This window comes from Nerophis lumbriciformis, linkage group LG10, assembly GCF_033978685.3.
Source record: "Nerophis lumbriciformis linkage group LG10, RoL_Nlum_v2.1, whole genome shotgun sequence".
In the NCBI taxonomy this organism is placed as follows: domain Eukaryota; kingdom Metazoa; phylum Chordata; class Actinopteri; order Syngnathiformes; family Syngnathidae; genus Nerophis; species Nerophis lumbriciformis.
Genome location: NC_084557.2, coordinates 24728192 through 24748701, shown reverse-complemented (window position 1 = coordinate 24748701; position 20510 = coordinate 24728192). Strand labels below are relative to the sequence as shown.

Sequence of the window (20510 nt, the reverse complement as noted above, 5' to 3'; positions counted from 1 at the left end):
TCCTTAGAGCTTACCCTCAGATGTTGGAAACCTTTACTCTCTCTGTGATCATCACGGTAGTGTTTCCCAACCACCACCTTGATTTTGGCTGCATCCAGAGGGTAAACCTTCCCCAGGTCTGTCACACAGTGGGCTGCAACTACAACACTCCTTTGGTTCACCAGAGCCCCACTGCACACCAGCTGCCAGTCAGAATCACGAATATGGTTGCCAGATTTTGCGCCACCATCCTTCTTCACAGACCCCAAGTGGCTATCTGCCTTGGTCACCTTGGTCCCGGCACCATTGGTGGTGCGGCGGTAGATGGCTGCCAGCCAAGGCCAGTGAGCCTCTCCCGGCCTCTCAGGGTCAAAGGTTGGATGCTTCCCACACACTGCCAAAGAGGAGGTGACAGGAAACGAGGGCATAAGGGGAAGACCACGATGAGGAGGAAGGATAGAGTAAATGTTACTTACATTGAAGTTGTGTCAACACAAAATGTGGTTGAACCTTCTTTCAGTTATTTTCTGAATGCTTTTACTTTGTAAAGAACCTGGGAAGGCAGTTTTGAAGCTTGTTGACCCAAATGCAAAGAAGCTCCACATGGGAAAACGTATGAAACGCACAAATGCCTGACTGTGTGTCTGACTTATCAAGGAAGCTTTGTTTTCATCTGTATCAAGGGTCTCAAACCAAATTTACCTGAGGGTCGCTGGAGATGTAGTTGGGGTGAGGATGGGCAGTACGAAGTATTCTCTTCAGAATCACATTTTAGTGATTAAAGTCACTAAATTTGTTGACTACTTCGGTCAGCAGCTACAGTGACCCTAAGTTTACCTCAATCTAAATATCAAATTTAAAGTGAAATTACATATTTTTAGATAACGGTTCACTTCTTCAAGAGATTGTCAGAGAAGGTTTTGCTTGCTTAAAGATTAAGATTAAGATTAGTTTATTTCAAAGGGGACAATGCGATTTCATAAAACACATGACTACAAAGGTTAAAAAAGCCAGAATTAGCCAGAAGGCTAGTTTTCATCTGTAGTCCCCTGGCCATGATGTAAAAAAGGCAGTAAAATTACAATTCAAAACAAAAGAAAAGAAAGAGAGAGAAAAAGAAAAAAAGCACACAATACATATACAATATTATAAAAAATAAAATACAACATCACAACATAACATTTATCTTAGCATCAAAACAGGCTAATCTTTTAGTGCTGGCAGCTATAGACGTTGATAAGCCACATTTTCAATTGTTTTGTGAAGGCCTTGTAAATTGTGACCAGTTTAACCTCCTCAGGTACTGAGTTCCACACATTTGCACTCCTTACTGACCAGGCCGACTTACTGAAAGTGCTCCTGCGCAGAGGAATATAACAGTCACCTCTGACAGAGCCTCGAGTGACACACTTGCGGCTGTTGAACTCTGCCCGAGGATCTGGAGCCAATTCATGCAGTACTTTATAGGTCAGTTTTAAGTCTGCAAATGTGAGAAGACTCTCCCAGTTTAAAATACTGTATTTTTTTAGAATGGCACAGTGATGATAGTGCCTAGGTGTTTTATCCATAACTTGAATTGCTTGTTTGTATAAGATTTCCAATGTTTTTTTTTAACTCTGACCAGCCTGAGACCAGCTGGTAAGGCAATAGTTGAAGTGGCTGAAAATCAACGAATGCAAATACAATTTTGCAGCTTCAGTTGACATTTAATTTCGAATTGCACGAAAATTTGCAAGATTAAACTTGATTATTTTACACAATTTGCCAATATGGGCTTTAAAGGAAAGCTCTGAATATATTATTAACCCAATATATTTATATTGGCTGACAATTTGTATTATTTCTCCATTAATATGTATGTCGGGGTCAGATGATACTTTTTTTGTTTTATTTGGAAGTTGGTCGTTGCTTTGCCCAATGTGTGTTTGTGCGGTCATTTTTGTGTTTGTGTTCTTTTTTCTAGTGGCCTTCAAGAATGCCGTAATCCCTAATCTATGTACTTTATCTGTACACAGTGAATCTAATTGTTACGGCATAATTACAAATTCCTAGGAACTTCATCAGTACTTCCAGAAAGAATTGCCATTCATAATGTTGCATTTTTTGGACTCATTTGCTGACACATCTTAATTATGCGGACAAAAATATTGCCCCACTTGGTTATGACCTACATGAAAGGTTTAAAAAAAGTGTTGAAGAAAATAAGAAATGGGTCCTTTTGCAACAGAAAAGGGTCTTCACCACATAAATGTTAGGTCTATTAATTGATTACCAATGACAATGCTCAAAATTATCCAAGTATAGTAGCGATTGGTGTAGTCATCCATCCATCCATCCTTCCATTTTCTACCGCTTGTCCCTTTTGGGGTTGCGGGGGGTGCTGGAGCCTATCTCAGCTGCATTCGGGCGGTAGGCGGGGTACACCCTGGACAAGTCGCCACCTCATCGCAGGGCCAACACAGATAGACAGACAACATTCACACACTTGGGCCAATTTAGTGTTGCCAATCCCCCTGTAGTCATATGACTTAATATTATGGACCTCTGCTGCCCTCACCTGGTGAACATGAGACATGACGCCCACTCCATTTGCCTGTTTTCAGGCATGTCCGCCGAGGGCTGCCATTGTGTTGGTAGAAAGGAGACACACAGTCATACTCTATATGTGTGTAGAGGTGATGGAAGCCTTGAGCCAGCTGGGAGAGTATTGGTGGGCTTTTCGTGGGACCCTCTGACTGGACCCGTCGGCCCAATGCAGAGGAGTACAGCTTGTGTACTGGTGTCTTTCTGGAAAGGAAGTCCAAAAAAGCAAATGAAACATAACCGTTTCAGGGCATTTCCATTGTAAAAAAAAAAATGCATTTACATCATCACATATGATTTTACGTTTTGATTATATTTGCATTTTGCGTACCTAAATGGTGCTTGAGGTGGATGAATTCTTTGTCTGACCAATTCTGAAACTTTGGGCTCCCGACAAGCTGCATATAGCATGGAAAGTAAAAAAAAAGGACAATTAAATAGAAATAGCAATTTACAGTAAGTATGTTGCACAAGACCAATTAAATGTTATTACTCACAGGTATTATCATTTTCCCGTACATTATATCACTTTATAAAACTGTCTTTTCATTATTATAGCATCATTACACAACATCGAGGCCACAGGATGGCCTTGTGGTTAGCATGTCAGCCTCACAGTTAGGAGGAGAAATCTCTTGGAATACCTCTGTGTAGAACAGGCCTGGGCAATTATTTTGACTGGAGGGGCCACATTTAGAAAAAAAATGTGTCTGGGGGCCATTATATCTATTTTTAGAAACACTAATACAAAACCTCACAATAATGTCTGATTGAATGCTAAAAACACTATGACAGACCGCCTTAAACGGAATGGATTTTTTTTTTTTTTTTAATGAGACACCCAGTATGTACATGAAAATAAAGAATGTGGGATTAACATTATTAACTATGAACGATAAAACATTGAATATTAATATTAATAATAATAACAATAATGGGTTATATTTATATAGTGCTTTTCTAGATACTCAAAGCGCTCCACAGATAAGTGAGAACCCATCATTCATTCACACCTGGTGGTGGTAAGCTACGTTCATAGCCACAGCTGCCGGAAGCGTGGCAGCCAATTCGCGCCTACGGCCCCTCCGACCACCACCCCATCATTCATCATTCATTCACCAGTGTGAGCGGCACTGGGGGCAAGGGTGAAGTGTCCTGCCCAAGGACACAACGGCAGCGATATGGATGGCAAGAGCTGCATATTGACAACATATGAACGTCACACCCCCTCTTGATCGACATATTTTACAATCCAGCGAAAAAGCACCAAAAATGCAAAAAACATAGCAAAATATGAACGCAAAGGGTAAAAAAAAACCCACCTACTATCAGATATAATATTAAGCTGTGCCTGACACCCGCATTTCAGGCTGGCCGCTCTGGAAACACTCTGTGGAAACGCTCCCCACTCACACTGCTTGGTGCCTCATCTGAGCTGCTGTTACTTAGATTACCGTAGTAACTAGTACATCATGCAAAAGCACAGATTCCAAACATTGAAATACTTTGTATAGTTCAAGACTTACGGTAATTTGAAAACATCACTGCACATCATAATGGCATACTGTTTCGATCTTAATGACCTTAAAAAATTATTTGGGAATGTCCGGCGGGCCAGATTGAAATGCTTAAAGGGGAACATTATCACAATTTCAGAATGGTTAAAACCATTAAAAATCAGTTCCCAGTGGCTTATTATATTTTTCGAAGTTTTTTTCAAAATTTTACCCATCACGCAATATCCCTAAAAAAAGCTTCAAAGTGCCTGATTTTAACCATCGTTATAAACACCCGTCCATTTTCCTGTGACGTCACATAGTGATGCCAACACAAACAAACATGGCGGAAAGAACAGCAAGCTATAGCGACATTAGCTCGGATTCAGACTCGGATTTCAGCGGCTTAAGCGATTCAACAGATTACGCATGTATTGAAACGGATGGTTGTAGTGTGGAGGCAGGTAGCGAAAACGAAATTGAAGAAGAAACTGAAGCTATTGAGCCATATCGGTTTGAACCGTATGCAAGCGAAACCGACGAAAACGACACGACAGCCAGCGACACGGGAGAAAGCGAGAACGAATTTGGCGATCGCCTTCTAACCAACGATTGGTATGTGTTTGTTTGGCATTAAAGGAAACTAACAACTATGAACTAGGTTTACAGCATATGAAATACATTTGGCAACAACATGCACTTTGAGAGTGCAGACAGCCCAGTTTTCATCAATTAATATATTCTGTAGACATACCCTCATCCGCGCTCTTTTCCTGAAAGCTGATCTGTCCAGTTTTGGAGTTGATGTCAGCAGGCCAGGGAAGCTAGGGTCGATATTCTTCTCTTGATCATCTTCGGTGGCATAAGGGACGGTGTGAGCCAAGACATCCAGGGGGTTTAGCTCGCTCGTCTGCGGGAACAAACTGCCGCCATTGCTTGCCGTGCTACCGAGGTCCTTTGTCCCTGAATTGCTCACACACTTTGGCAGATTCAATGGGGGTCTGGCGGCAGATTTCTTTGACTTTATCGTTGGAAATGCATCTGCTTTGAGTGTCGCAGGATATCCACACATTCTTGCCTCTCTGTCGTAGCATAGATTTTGTCGGTAAAGTGTGCAGAACAAATGTCCAAATTCTTGCCACTTTCGCATCTTTGGGCCACTGGTGCAACTTGAATCCGTCCCTGTTCGTGTTGTTACACCCTCCGACAACACACCGACGAGGCATGATGTCTCCAAGGTACGGAAAACAGTCGAAAAAACGGAAAATAACAGAGCTGATTTGACTCGGTGTTTGAGAAAATGGCGGATTGCTTCCCGATGTGACGTCACGTTGTGACGTCATCGCTCCGAGAGCAAATATTAGAAAGGGGTTTAATTCGCCAAAATTCCCACATTTAGAGTTCGGAAATCGGTTAAAAAAATATATGGTCTTTTTTCTGCAACATCAAGGTATATATTGACGCTTACATAGGTCTGGTGATAATGTTCCCCTTTAACATGGGGGCCTTAATTTGCCCAGGTCTGGTGTAGAGTTTGCATGTTCTCCTTGAGTTGATTTCCTCCAGGTAACATGACTTACTTGCACATCCCAAAAGCATGCATGTTGACAGGAGACTCTAAATTGTCCATAGGTGTGAATATGAATGTTTTTTTTTGCCTACAGACGTGGCATGTGATTTACTGGCAGCAGATATGGGGTTGGCTGGAATAGGCAAGCTGAAGCTTTCATGATGTGAAGCGTTATTCAGTAGAAAAGACATGGATACATAAAACATCCTCATACACTTTCAAGCTATTGTTTGCCTCCACATGAATGTAATCCTCAACAAGATGTGTATCAACATGTGTTTAATTTTGAAAAATGACACAGTAGAGTGTAAAATGAAAGTCCCCTGGGAGGTTACGCAATTCATAATTTGGCCAATCTGCCATTTTTACAATTTTTACAGCTTGAACTTGCATAACATTCTGCATGAGTTCAACAGCATCAATCACTTTCTTGCAACTTTTATTATTCCAAAAGTAGCGACCTTCGCAAAGGCTGCACGGAGAAGAAGATTAGCATAAACCAGAAGCTGAGGTAAACAAATTCTTAACACATTCAAAGCTATAAGTCACAATTTGTACTTTATTGTACCAAACCAATATGTTTATGTTTTTAAAAGATTGATGTCTGTGGTGCATTTGCGATGTCACATAAAAAGTTATGACAAATAGGAGTAATTAACTTACTTTTACACTTTTATGACAGTTAGGAATACTTGTGCAGTTATTAGCATTTTCATTTTAGCTGTAAGGGAATATTGTCCTCAGGTCACAAACAGGATGGAACCTATTTTAGCTGACATCCACAGGGCACATATACAAACAACCATTCACACTCACATTCACACCTATATAGACAACCTACAGATACTACAGTATTTTTCCGAGTATAAGTCGCACCTGCCGAAAATGCATAATAAAGAAGGAGAAAAACATATATAAGTCGCACTGGAGTATAAGTCGCATTTTTTGGGGAAATTTATTTGATAAAAGCCAACACCAAGAATAGACATTTGAAAGGCAATTTAAAATAAATAAAGAATAGTGAACAACAGGCTGAATAAGTGTACGTTATATGAGGCATAAATAACCAACTGAGAACGTGCCTGGTATGTTAACGTAACATATTATGGTAAGAGTCATTCAAATAACTATAACATATAGAACATGCTATACGTTTACCAAACAATCTGTCACTCCTAATGGCTAAATCCCATGAAATCTTATACGTCTAGTCTCTTACGTGAATGAGCTAAATAATATTATTTGATATTTTACGGTAATGTGTTAATAATTTCACACATAAGTCGCTCCTGAGTATAAGTCGCACCCCCGGCCAAACTATGAAAAAAACTGAGACTTATAGTCCGAAAAATACGGTATGTCTTTTGACCTCCTTTCTATAAGTCTGACATGCTAACCACTAGGCCACTGTGGGGTCGCCATTATGTCCTTTTGTATTTATTTTCTGGTTATCTTAATTAGCTACATATGGGGCGGTACAGCTCAGTTGGTAGAGTGGCCGTGCCAGCAACTTAAGGGTTCCAGGTTCGATCCCCGCTTCCGCCATCCTAGTCACTGCCGTTGTGTCCTTGGGCAAGACACTTTACCCACCTGCTCCCAGTGCCACCCACACTGGTTTAAATGTAACTTAGATATTGGGTTTCACTATGTAAAGCGCTTTGAGTCACTAGAGAAAAGCGCTATATAAATATAATTCACTTCACTTCATTTCACATGATAAGTGGACAAATATTGGAAACACATTTCAGTATGACACATTACAAAAGCTTTTCTTAACCACATTGTTTGTGCCGCGAAAAAATTATGTTTCTTGGCTGTGGTTTGTATGGGCCGCAGTTGTAATACACTTTTCCACCACTTGTGGCAGTAATTACAATATCAAACAAACAGGAGACGTCTGGAGCGAAAGTCATAGAGATGTTTCTTAAGGGCAAAAAATACGACTAAAGTGGTCATGCTGTATTTTCATTTGCACTTTACAATGTATTCAAGAAACATCTTCGATATTAATTTTGTGTATTTATTTTTAGCAGAACATAATTGTATGTACATTTAATTGTATGTGTTAAAATTTCAGTGGGCCCCGCAGTCAAAAAGGTTGAGAACCCCTGCATTACACCACTGCCAGTGACAACTACAATATTAATAATATCATCAAAAAAGGCTTTTAGAAGGTTTGAATAAAAAACAACCCTGATTATGTTTCTAAGGAAGCATATATTACAGTAGGTAAAGTTGCAATTTTGTAGCTCAGAGATACTCAAACTGTGGCACGTGTACCAAAAGTGTTACACGGGCTCCATCTAGTGGTACGCCAAAGAATCACTTGATTAAAGTAGTGTTTTATTCCTGTGTTCCAACTGTGTGTAATGTTAACAGTGGCCAAACATTAAAAATACTTGTTAAACAAAACCTCTGTTTTTAATGAATACTTAGGCCTACTACATTATTGTATTTTATTGTTGGTCATTATGGTGGTACATGGAGAGCCAAGTATTTTCTGAGGAGGTACTGGCTGAAAACATTTTGAGAACCACTGTTGTAGCCGATTACATGCCAGCCTTTTAACGCTTGTGAATATTTCATCTTCAAAAAGCTTAAAGGATAACACCGTATTTGAGTTCCTGACACACAGACTAACATGAAGTAACATAATTGTCTTATTTTAGATTCCAATCTCGGAAAACACTTTCATAAAACGCATGGATGTTATGTAGACATCCCTTAACAGTCATTCCAGGAATTTGTGACGTCGCAATCGCGCCAATTCACGCAAAAATTAATCTGGCCTCACAACTTAGTCCAATGCACATTTTGGCTCATCTGTGTCATTTTCAACAATCAAATTTGAGTGCCACTTAAACTTTCACGCCAACTGTGTATTCAAAACAAATGTTTGTTTCTTGTGTAGACGAAGCAAGAACAGCAACATGCAACAATTGAACAACTCTTTATTGCTCAAAAAGCACAACAGTCGTTCTCTCGTGTAAATTAGACCTACTTCCAGTTCCTGTCTAAATTCCAATGCTGCTGCGTAATGTACAAACCCCGTTTCCATATGAGTTGGGAAATTGTGTTAAATGTAAATATAAACGGAATACAATGATTTGCAAATCATTTTCAACCCATATTCAGTTGAATATGCTACAAAGACAACATATTTGATGTTCAAACTGATAAACATTTTTTTTTTTTGCAAATAATCATTAACTTTAGAATTTGATGCCAGCAACACGTGACAAAGAAGTTGGGAAAGGTGGCAATAAATACTGATAAAGTTGAGGTATGCTCATCAAACACTTATTTGGAACATCCCACAGGTGAACAGGCAAATTGGGAACAGGTGGGTGCCATGATTGGGTATAAAAGTAGATTCTATGAAATGCTCAGTCATTCACAAAAAAGGATGGGGCGAGGGTCAACACTTTGTCAACAAATGCGTGAGCAAATTGTTGAACAGTTTAAGAAAAACCTTTCCCAACCAGCTATTGCAAGGAATTTAGGGATTTCACCATCTACGGTCCGTAATATCATCAAAGGGTTCAGAGAATCTGGAGAAATCACTGCACGTAAGCAGCTAAGCCCGTGACCTTCGATCCCTCAGGCTGTACTGCATCAACAAGCGACATCAGTGTGTAAAGGATATCACCACATGGGCTCAGAAACACTTCAGAAACCCACTGTCAGTAACTAAAGTTGGTCGCTACATCTGTAAGTGCAAATTTAAACTCTCCTATGCAAGGCAAAAACCGTTTATCAACAACACCCAGAAACGTCGTCGGCTTCGCTGGGCCTGAGCTCATCTAAGATGGACTGATACAAAGTGGAAAAGTGTTCTGTGGTCTGACGAGTACACATTTCAAATTGTTTTTGGAAACTGTGGACGTCGTGTCCTCCAGACCAAAGAGGAAAAGAACCATCTGGATTGTTATAGGCGCAACGTTGAAAAGCCAGCATCTGTGATGGTATGGGGTGTATTAGTGCCCAAGACATGGGTAACTTACACATCTGTGAAGGCGCCATTAATGCTGAAAGGTACATAACGGTTTTGGAGCAACACATGTTGCCATCCAAGCAACGTTACCATGGACGCCCCTGCTTATTTCAGAAAAACAATGCCAAGCCACGTGTTACATCAACGTGGTTTCATAGTAAAAGAGTGCGAGTACTAGACTGGCCTGCCTGTAGTCCAGACCTGTCTCCCATTGAAAATGTGTGGCGCATTATGAAGCCTAAAATACCACAACGGAGACCCCCGGACTGTTGAACAACTTAAGCTGTACATCAAGCAAGAATGGGAAAGAATTCCACCTGAGAAGCTTAAAAAATGTTCCCAAACGTTTACTGAGTGTTGTTAAAAGGAAAGGCCATGTAACACAGTGGTGAACATGCGATTCCCAACTACTTTGGCACGTGTTGCAGCCATGAAATTCTAAGTTAATTATTATTTGCAAAAAAAAAATAAAGTTTATGAGTTTGAACATCAAATATCTTGTCTTTGTAGTGCATTCAATTGAATATGGGTTGAAAAGGGTTTGCAAATCATTGTATTCCGTTTATATTTACATCTAACACAATTTCCCAACTCATATGGAAACGGGGTTTGTAGTATATAAACATTTACTTCCTAGTTTGTATATATTTATACATGTGTTTAACCTTTTATGTTTCCAGGTAAGGCAATTTAGGAACATATTTTAATTTGCAATGTTGACCAAAATGTTGAATTGTGATGATAATTTCTAATCGTCAACACAAATAACCGCTATTGATCGCTCTCAACTGTTCACAAATTATCTTAATGTCCAGCGGTAATTAAGTGTTTAAGTGTTTAAAATGGGCAACAACGTTTCAAGCGTAAAACATACAGGGAGAATTTCTGCAGCTTGTGAAAGACAGAGCAGACATTGGAGAATAAGAACGCCTTTGGTGGTTTTTTTTTCTGTAATTATAGTTCATTATTACTCATTTTAAAACAGTACAGTAATTTGACAATGGGCTCTGAGTATATGCTTTTAAGTACCAATGATTGTCACACACACACTCGGTGTGGTGAGATTATCTCTGCATTTGACCTATCACCCTCACCCCCTGGGAGGTGAGGGGAGCAGTGAGCAGCAGGGGTGGCCGCGCCCGGGAATCATTTTGGTGATTTAACCCCCAATTCCAACCCTTGATGCTGAGTGCCAAACAGGGAGGTAATGGATCCCATTTAGTCTTACTGCCATTTAGTGTCTATGTGGTATAAAACGAATAAAACATCAATATAGTATTTGTTTTCCAATTTTTGTTAAACTCATGTGCTTTCTGAGGTTTACAAGGAACACACAAAAACATTAATATCAAGTAAATTAAATCACAAGTTGATTCAATGGTATTGACAAAAAATACGCATAAAAACATTGCAACTTTGGCTGCCACTTTCCGAAAAAGCTGCTGCGAATTTAGGCATTGTCGGCCACAAAATCACCAAAAAAAGCCCGCAAAATAACTACATTGTATGTGTCTACACCATCCTATATCATTTATCCTCATGACAAAGCCTGCAAAGTGCAACATGACAAGGAAAAGTGCATGAGTACCTCGGACACAGAGAGGCTGTTTGCCGCTCCAGGTACCATTTGGCTGGCAGCTCCATTGGAAGTCTCCACTCAGAGCGTAGGAGTGATTACAGAAGAACTGTACTGTCTCAGGCTTGGTCCCTGGCACCGTTCTGTGATAGCCGTGATAGAGGCGAGGGGGAGGAGGGCACATCCTCTCTGGAAAAGGGCGGTTAATATCAGAAGGCAGTGTGAGCGCTCAGGGAATTTTGCTTCCCATTAAAATTAAATCTCTTACCAGTGAAACTTTGGTTGATGTCCTTCCATCGCTCTTCCTCTTCCCCGTTCATATCAGGTTCCTCTTTTGGTTTTTCAGTAGGACTTGTCTCTGCTTTGCCTTCTCTGATGGTTGTTTTTTCTTTTGGTTTTCCACCTTCCTCACCCACTGACCTATACAAAGTGTACTGTGTGATATTGACTTGCGAGGGAAGGATTTTCCTCTCTGGAAAACCTGTCGTGTTATTGCTTTTTTTCTTGATGTCATTGATATCGTCCTTGACTGTGTCGTTCTTCGCCGTTCCCTGTTCCAATATGTTGACTGTGTTTATTTCCTCCGAGACGACCGTCCTCAGCTTCGTGTCGTTTGGTCCGACCTTCCCTGAGTTTTTCTTTCCATTCACTTGCTCCTCTTTTCTTTCCTTCTCTTCCTGCCCTTTGTCTTTTATCACCTCTATCTCAGTGATATCTGTCTCCGACTTTGGGGAATGGCTGTCGTCTCTCTTCCCAGGTTTTACTATTTCAGGTTCTTTATCTTCTTGATCTTCACCGCTGCTTGTCGTTTTATCCTGACCGTTGTTTTTTTCCTCAGACCCAGTTTTCTCGGGACGAACACCAGTGTTTTTGTCTTCTCTCGTTGTATTCCTGAGATCACTTTCTTTTTCAACGCTTTTTGTGTCTTTGCTGACATTTTTATCACCGTGTATTTCTTTGTCTTCGCTTTTTCCTGTCTCCCCTCCAGCTTCTTTCCTTTCTTTTTCAGCTTGTGTGAGTGTGTTATTCACTGTGGATAAAGAACAGGTATAGGATCATTAGTGACTTGTCAAGCAGATTGACCAAACATATTTTGTTCCGAAATTAGTGGAACACTGACTAATTTCTCAGCCAAAAGCAAAACCTTAGACCTACGAATGTAATATCACAAAACTCCAGCATTGGAAATTTTTTTTAATAATTCATAAAACATGCAAATTTGTAAAACTGCATGTTTTATTGAGACATTTCAACCCAACTTACAGTAAGTACAACACCCTCACATTGCTACTTCACTAGACTGTCCACTAGTGGGCAGTGCTACAACTTTATGCGACACTGTAAGTCAGGGGTGTCCAAACATTTTCCACCAAGGACTGTTATACTGAAAAATTTAAAGATTGTGGGCTATTTGGATGTTTTATTTGTTCAAACAAGCAAACACCTACTCATGCTAAGACGTATACATTTAAAAAGGAACTGCACTTTTTTGGAATTTTTCCTATCATTATGTAAGAAAAGCACACTTTTTTTTTAATGCATTCTAACGAGTAAATAAATGTTGGCAAAAGTCCACCTACAGTGAAGCCTATAAGTGCTTAGAAATCATCCAAACTCCTCCATTAACATTTTCCGCAGTATAAGGCGCACCTAAAAACCTACAATTTTCTCAAACGCTGACAGTGCGCCTTATAATCTGGTGCGCCTTATATATGGACCAATATTGAGCCACAACAGGTCTCGCAACTACGGGATGCATAACGTAACCCCATCCTCTACTGTAGCGTCTATTCTATGCGCCTTATAATGCGGTGCGCCTTATATATGATCAAAGTTTTAAAAAAGCCTATTAATTGAAGGTGCGCCTTATAATCTGATGCGCCTTATAGTGCGGAAAATGCGGTACTTGCTGTGTATATATTTAATTTAGTAACAGGCACATTCATTATAACATGTAATATATACATATTTTGCTCATTTTAAGCACTGATTTAAAAAACGCATCACAACATTTGCTTTTTTTTTCCAACAACTACTATTAATCATGGCACTTCCACTTTATTTATATAGCACATTTAAACAACACAAATGTTTCCAAAGTGCTGCACAACAATATTAAAAACAATATTCAAATATTATCCTTAGCTCCACCAATGACTGAATAAAAACAACAAACCAATATAAATTAAATATGATTAAAAACGATTTTAAAGGGTAAAGCCAATTAAAACAATAAATACAAATCTAAATTTAAAAACACAGAGGCAGACTTCCAACAAACAAGCCAACAAACATACTAAAACCACACTTACTATACAATGTCTGCTCTCACTGCCGACTGTTAGGATGTTCATATATTCTCGTTTAGATGAAGAATAACTCATAAGCCACACAAGGAAAAAAGGTGGGTGGAACCATGAGTCTTTTCAGGTTTTTTAAGTCTAAGGTTGGCTGTCAAAGTGTACCAAATTCGCTGTATATTTCCACATCATTTTACTATCAAGGCTAGAGGCATTATTTATAATCTAAAATAAACTTTTACGAGCTCCGAGGCAAGACAGCAGCTCACTAGCGGATAAAAATGTCAATACAGCAGCATAATGAAGTTACCTTTCTTGATCAATGCTCCGCCAAAAATAGGTCCTTTACATTAGCGCTTATAACAACAATATTGCCAATACTTGGTTAATATTCTGATCATGGAATGTAAATTCAGTATTGTAGGCGCTTTTTGGATGTTTTAGTCGTGGTTTTTAGGGTCAGAATAGACGCATGACTTCATGATTCCTATTGGCTCGTTTGTAAGTAGACTTTTATTTATTTAGAAGTTAGTGCATTAAAAAAAGAAGACATGTTTTCTTGTTTCTCATAAAGATTGTGGATTAAAGGCAACATTCCAAAAAACGTGCAGTTCCCCTTTAAAGAAAAACTTATACATGAGGCCAGCCTTTTCTAAAAGGTCCCAGGATTGGGTGGCAGATTGTGATGAGTAAAATGGAGACTTTTAGGACTTGATTTTTTTAGCTGTCAAGTATGGATGGAGTCAGTGAATGTGAATTACAAAAGTTATTTAGTTGTCAAGGCTTTTAAAGTTTTGGCTTTTGTACTTAGTTGCTTGGTGATGAATGTTTGTTATTTCTGGTTATGCCTGGCTTTTGTTGGTGTTTAGCTGTTTCTGTCTTTTGCACGTCATATAATATGTGCAGGTAACTTTCAACAGCTTCATTATGTTCCTGATTTTCATGACCCACTAAAGGCTAAATACAGCATTAGTGGGGGGGTCAAAGGTTTAAATCCTAGACTAGAGTGTAAAAATGGGATATACTATTTGAGTGACCCTTGTCTGCTTCCATAGCCCAGTCGATGTGCCCTTAAAGGACCCTCTGTGTCCAGATGACCGAAATTTCACTCACACACTCCCTTTATGTATATTTTGCTCCTGAAAATGAATTTGTCAGTAATTTATAATGTTATAAATAATTTTTTCGAGTAATTGGTAGATAACTAATTGTACTTGGAATGCCCCGTTTCCATCTCTAGAGTTCCCCTCTTAGTGTGACATCATCTACAGAACTGGAGCCCATTTCCCTGCATAGGCAGTGTGGATAAGTCCATGTAAAACTCTTATTTTGATCACTTCATTGAATGTTTATGTCGCCCTGGTCCATGATTACTCCAAAACTAATATGGTTAACATTATGATACTTCCGTTTTCTCTTCCACAGACACCATAGCCTGTGTTTCCTCATGCTTTTTCAAAATTTACTCATGCATCTTGAAGAAACATCAGTAAAAGAGGACGCAAAATGTATCTTGTTTTGAGCACCTGGTCTCCTCTTCTTTCTTCCGCGGGTGCTACTGGTTTTCAGGATCACATTCTATTTCTATCCATCCATCCATTTTCTACCGCTTATTCCCTTCGGGGTCGCGGGGGGCGCTGGAGCCTATCTCAGCTACAATCGGGCGGAAGGCGGGGTACACCCTGGACAAGTCGCCACCTCATCGCAGGGCCAACACAGATAGACAGACAACATTCACACTCACATTCACACACTAAGGCCAATTTAGTGTTCCCCATCAACCTATCCCCAGGTGCATGTTTTTGGAGGTGGGAGGAACCCACGCAGTCACGGGGAGAACATGCAAACTCCACACAGAAAGATCCCGAGCCCGGGATTGAACCCAGGACTACTCACGACCTTCGTATTGTGAGGCAGACGCATTAACCCATCCCCCACTGTGCTGCCCCACATTCCCATCTATTTTCTACCGCTTATTCCCTTTGGGGTCTCAGGGGGCGCTGGAGCCTATCTCAGCTACAATCGGGCGGAAGGCGGGGTACACCCTGGACAAGTCGCCACCTCATCGCAGGGCCAACACAGATAGACAGACAACATTCACACACTAGGGCCAATTTAGTGTTGCCAATCAGCCTATCCCCAGGTGCATGTCTTTGGAGGTGGGAGGGAGCCGGAGTACCCGCAGGGAACCCACACAGTCACGGGGAGAACATGCAAACTCCACACAGAAAGATCCTGAGCCCGGGATTGAACCCAGGACTACTCAGGACCCTCGTATTGTGAGGCAGACGCATTAACCCATCCCCCACTGTGCTGCCCCACATTCTATTTTAAAAATGTTTTCCTTCCAAATTCCGATCAAAACCTTTCTTCTTCGAAGTCAGAATTATTGAATAATCACTGGAAATGACACTCCTCCCGCTTGGTCTGTCCCATTTTCCGCCAGTCAATTTGACTGGAGAGGTCCATACTTTCCTCCTATTCCCATCATTTGGAAATAATGGAATGATGGGATTTAGTTGTATTGCTACAACCTGTAACAATGCATCTGGCAGACTTATTTGATTATATCTTACATTTCTGAGAAAATATCGTGATTCGGGATGAAGATCGTACCAAAACACATACTACGTATTATGAAATTAACTCCAGTCTTCTGAAGGTGACGTCAGCAGACTGAAACAGGCCCACCTACATTTTGGAGCTAAAAGTGAGCGTTCCAAAATGTACTGAAACTCGTTAGAAAACAAGCCTGAAATCACTACTGTGTTTACTTTGGGGGAAATTACATGTAGACATCAGAACTAGAAATAGTAAGTAACAATGTTGTCAGCATTAAAGAGGCTCTTTAAGGTATTCATATTGAGTAATAAAGAGAGTATTTTTAGATACTGGGCCTGACCTCTCCTACAATCAGGTGGACTTCCACTCCAGGAATTGTTAGAAAGGCAGGTTCTCTGAGAGACTCCAGTGAGTTCATAAGGCTGGTGGCAAAGGTACTGGAGAGCGATTAAAACATCATTGGGCCCATAAACCAAGAAGTGGTCCCCGTGTGCTGGCTTTGGTGGTAGAACACAGACCCTTTCCACTGGAACTTGGAACAGAAAAAGAGCAGAAATCAACAAATGGCAAATCTTAGGCGACGGTATGTTTATTTTTCTTTTAGATTTCGATTTTGCACAAAATAAATCAAAGCAAGTATTACCACATTGCGGGGAAGGCGCACTCCAGGTGCCGTCAGTCAAGCAGATGGCAGTAGAAAACCCCCGCAACTCAAAGCCTGAATCACACTGGAAAGTGACGCGCGCCCCTGAGTGATGAAACACTCCCTGTGTGGATCCGTGGGTTGGCACAGGTGGCCTACGGCATCCAACCACTGAGTGGAAATAAAAAGAACATGCTCAGTTCTAAACAGACGTGTTCTGTCTGTAAACAGAATGCTCGCTCATAAAAAAGTGTGGGGGCATCGGCAGCATCCCTCACCGCATCAATTTGGTGTACCTCCCCACTCAAATGCTGATTTCTACGCACAGGAAGCTACCACTTTTAGACTTATTCGTCTTAGTTCAAGAAGATGGAGAATTCTAAAACTTAGCATCAGTCTTGTTATTGAATGGTATGAGCGACTCACAGCTGGACTTCAACACATGGCTTTTAAATGCTGAACTAAGCAGATGCAGTAAAGTATATCAGCCGAACTCCTCCAGTTTTCAGTCGTAAACGCAGACTTTATTAAGTGTTCAAGAACAGTTTATTATGTGTACAGCTTAAGGATTATATATTTTATGTGTTTAAATAATTACGACATTTTTGATGTTAACAGAGTGAAATTCTGTTGAATTTTAAAATGCAATGGCTGCTAAATATCTTATGAACACAGGTTCTGATTGTGTGTTTTAACTGTTTTTACTACCTATTGTTAGTTGCTCCTAATGGTGGAATGCACTCCCCAATGAAGTGCAATATAAATTAAATCTACTTACTACTGTGTGTTAATGAGTACGTTTTCATTTGAATTAGAAACAGGGGCCTCAAGTGTTAAGGCTTGCGGCGATTTCTTACTAAATAATGGCTCAAATCCAGAAAACATTATAGGCACAAACATAAAGTGTGCATATATGCATTAATCCAAACACATTTCTTTTGTACATCCCAACAAACGTGGAATTGAGTGAACATGTTGGAAAGACTGGCACCGGAAATAAAGTAGAGCTTATCCAGTTTAAAAAGATAGTCGTTGCAATGGTACATAAAAACTTTAGAAGAGATGGGAGTACCTTAATGATAAATATAATTTGTATAACTAACGACAAAATGTGTTTATACAGTAGCCTGCTCACAGCCAGATTAGAATATTATTTGATCAATATTTAACATTTTGTTTGAAATCTTTTAAATTCAAACATGCCAGAATATCAAAAAGGATACAAAACACTTTGACCCTTGTTTGGTTACTCAATTTATAAATATAAACCAGGAGAGCTACTTGCAATAGCAGACAAGTGACACAAAGATGGGCCATTCCTCCACCAGTTACTGTAGCTGTACACCCAATTGGTCAAACTATACTGGAGTCGCAAGAATACATTTATACAGCAATAGGTGGCAAATGGTCACCTAATTTAATTAAGAGAACGTCCTCACAAATACGGATAAAAGCTATAAAATTTGTGGCATAAATGATCGCGTAGATAAACTATTAGACGTCCTCACAAATATGAATATGAAACATTAAATGCATTGGCGAAAAAGTGAATTTTGTGTCCTTGCCTTGATCTGTTAGATTGTTGAAATCAAATGTTGGCAATGCCCGAACGACCACCTCCGTGTGTTGCCCAAGTATCCACAGCGTGAAGAAAGGTTCGTACGGCAGCCATGAAGTTGGCGTGAGGCACCGCACAGTTCCACTTTCAGTTCACTCTTCATACATCTCAAGTTTGGCGTAAAAAAATATGTACACCAGGTACATTACTGTGGTTTTACAGATCCAAAATTAAGATCCCTAATTTGGAATGTTGCAATGCAATGTTGCATTTTTCGTCCAGGAAAGGTAAATGTTTTTGGGTAACCTGACCAGTAGTTAAATAAAAATACACTTGTAGTTTCAAGGCTCGGGTGTTTATTGTATATACAGGACTGTCTCAGAAAATTAGAATATTGTGATAAAGTCCTTTATTTTCTGTAAAGCAATTAAAAAACCCAAAATGTCATACATTCTGGATTCATTACACATCAACTGAAATATTGCAAGCCTTTTATTATTTTAATATTGCTGATTATGGCATACAGCTTAAGAAAACTCAAATATTGTATCTCAAAAAATTAGAATATTTCCTCAGACCAAGTAAAGAAAAAAAAAGATTTCCATCCATCCATGTTCTACCGCTTATTCCCTTCGGGGTCGCGGGGGCGCTGGAGCCTATCTCAGCTACACAGCAAAACAAAATCAAACATTTGAAAATGTAAATTAATACACTCAGTACTTGGTTGGGAATCCTTTTGCACGGATTACTGCATCAATGCGGCGTGACATGGAACAACCATTCTCCCGAATTTCTCCCGATTTCCACCCGGACAATATTATTGGGGGCGTGCCTTAAAGGCACTGCCTTCAACGTCCTCTACAACCTGTCGTCACGTCCGCTTTTCCTCCATACAAACAGCATGCCGGCCCAGTCAGATACTATATGCGGCTTTACACACACAAAAGTGAATGCCACGCATACTTGGTCAACAGCCATACAGGTCACACTGAGGGTGGCCATATAAACAATATACCCCCCCGCTACCAACAAACCCCGCCCCCCAAGTTAATGTTGTTATTTACCTCAGAAGGCTCCAAATAGAAAAGAGGCATTTAATTTTTTATTTAAATTTGATTTAATATACCATTGATGTTTTTTTGTTTGTTTTTGAAAGTTGATTTTGCCCTATTAAGTTATATAAGCGTTGTTTGTTCCATATTCAGTGTTAAAACAAATCAGTGTATCAAACTGAGCAATAATTAACGTATTATTCATGCACTTTCTCTTGCTACTTCAAGGCTTGAATGTTTGATTCATTCATTATTGTTATTTTATTTTCAAATTCATTATTAGCCTGTGGAAAAAGTTTATTTTGATATTTACCTCAGAAGGCTGCAAATAGAAAAGAGGCATTCAATTTTTATTTAAATTTCATTTGATATGACATTGATATTTTAGAATTATTATTATTATTATTTGAAACTCGATTTTGCATGTCACTATAAAGTTATATAAGCCTTGCTTGTTCAATATTCAATGCAAAACTTGTTTGAGTCCCTATTAAAAGGTTAATTTGTTCAACCTTGGCCCGTGGCTTTGTTCAGTTTTAAAATTTGGCCCACTCTGTATTTGAGTTTGATATATGTTTTATAGCATCAAATATGAAAACATAACAAACCAGTTTTTTCCCAAATTTTCAAGATGATGTATAATGTACGAAAAACACCAGTTAGGGTCCAGACACGTACTAATGTAAGACCGTAAAGGGCCAAAATGAGTCTGGCCTGTCTGAAGGAACATAAATAATGTTTTCCTCTCTATGTTGGGGAAACTATTGGTGATATTACCAAAACAAAAGAAGGAGAACAAAAAAAGACCAGTCTGAGCTTCTCGCTTTTTACACTGAATGACAGTTTCCAATTGAAACAATCTCACTTGAAAAGTATCCTTCATTGGAAAAATTAGTTATTGGAACAATTACATCTGAATAGCCCTTTCAAGACTGACCGGACATGTTTTCCCTCTATTTGTGTTGTGTGCTGGTGTGTTATCAGTTTGTCTTGGTCTCCTTAGCTTACCCTGCCCATACTGTGTCGGCCAATCAACTCACTCCCAGCCCTAGTCTTCTACCAGCTGCAGCTGCTCTGCTTAGGGTTTAGTCCATATGCAGACTATTGACACTGTCATGCTTTGCTACTTATTCCGAGTGATTCTGTTGTAGAAATTTGGCAATGTAGGCATACAAGAAAAAGTTAGGACATTTGATC

At 39.6% G+C, this 20510-nt stretch overlaps 1 protein-coding gene across 1 annotated transcript in view; it reads right to left on the bottom strand.

Annotated features, from left to right (window-relative positions):
- pamr1b (peptidase domain containing associated with muscle regeneration 1b) overlaps positions 1–20510 on the bottom strand; it is an 80658-nt gene that overhangs the window by 4521 nt on the left and 55627 nt on the right. Inside the window, exons 7-13 of the mRNA XM_061969970.1 lie at positions 16704–16874; positions 16401–16592; positions 11467–12228; positions 11211–11387; positions 2894–2960; positions 2537–2766; positions 15–373 (exon numbers count right to left, since the gene is read on the bottom strand). Of these exons, the coding sequence (XP_061825954.1) occupies positions 15–373; positions 2537–2766; positions 2894–2960; positions 11211–11387; positions 11467–12228; positions 16401–16592; positions 16704–16874 (1958 nt within the window). The remainder of the gene's footprint in view (positions 1–14; positions 374–2536; positions 2767–2893; positions 2961–11210; positions 11388–11466; positions 12229–16400; positions 16593–16703; positions 16875–20510) is intronic.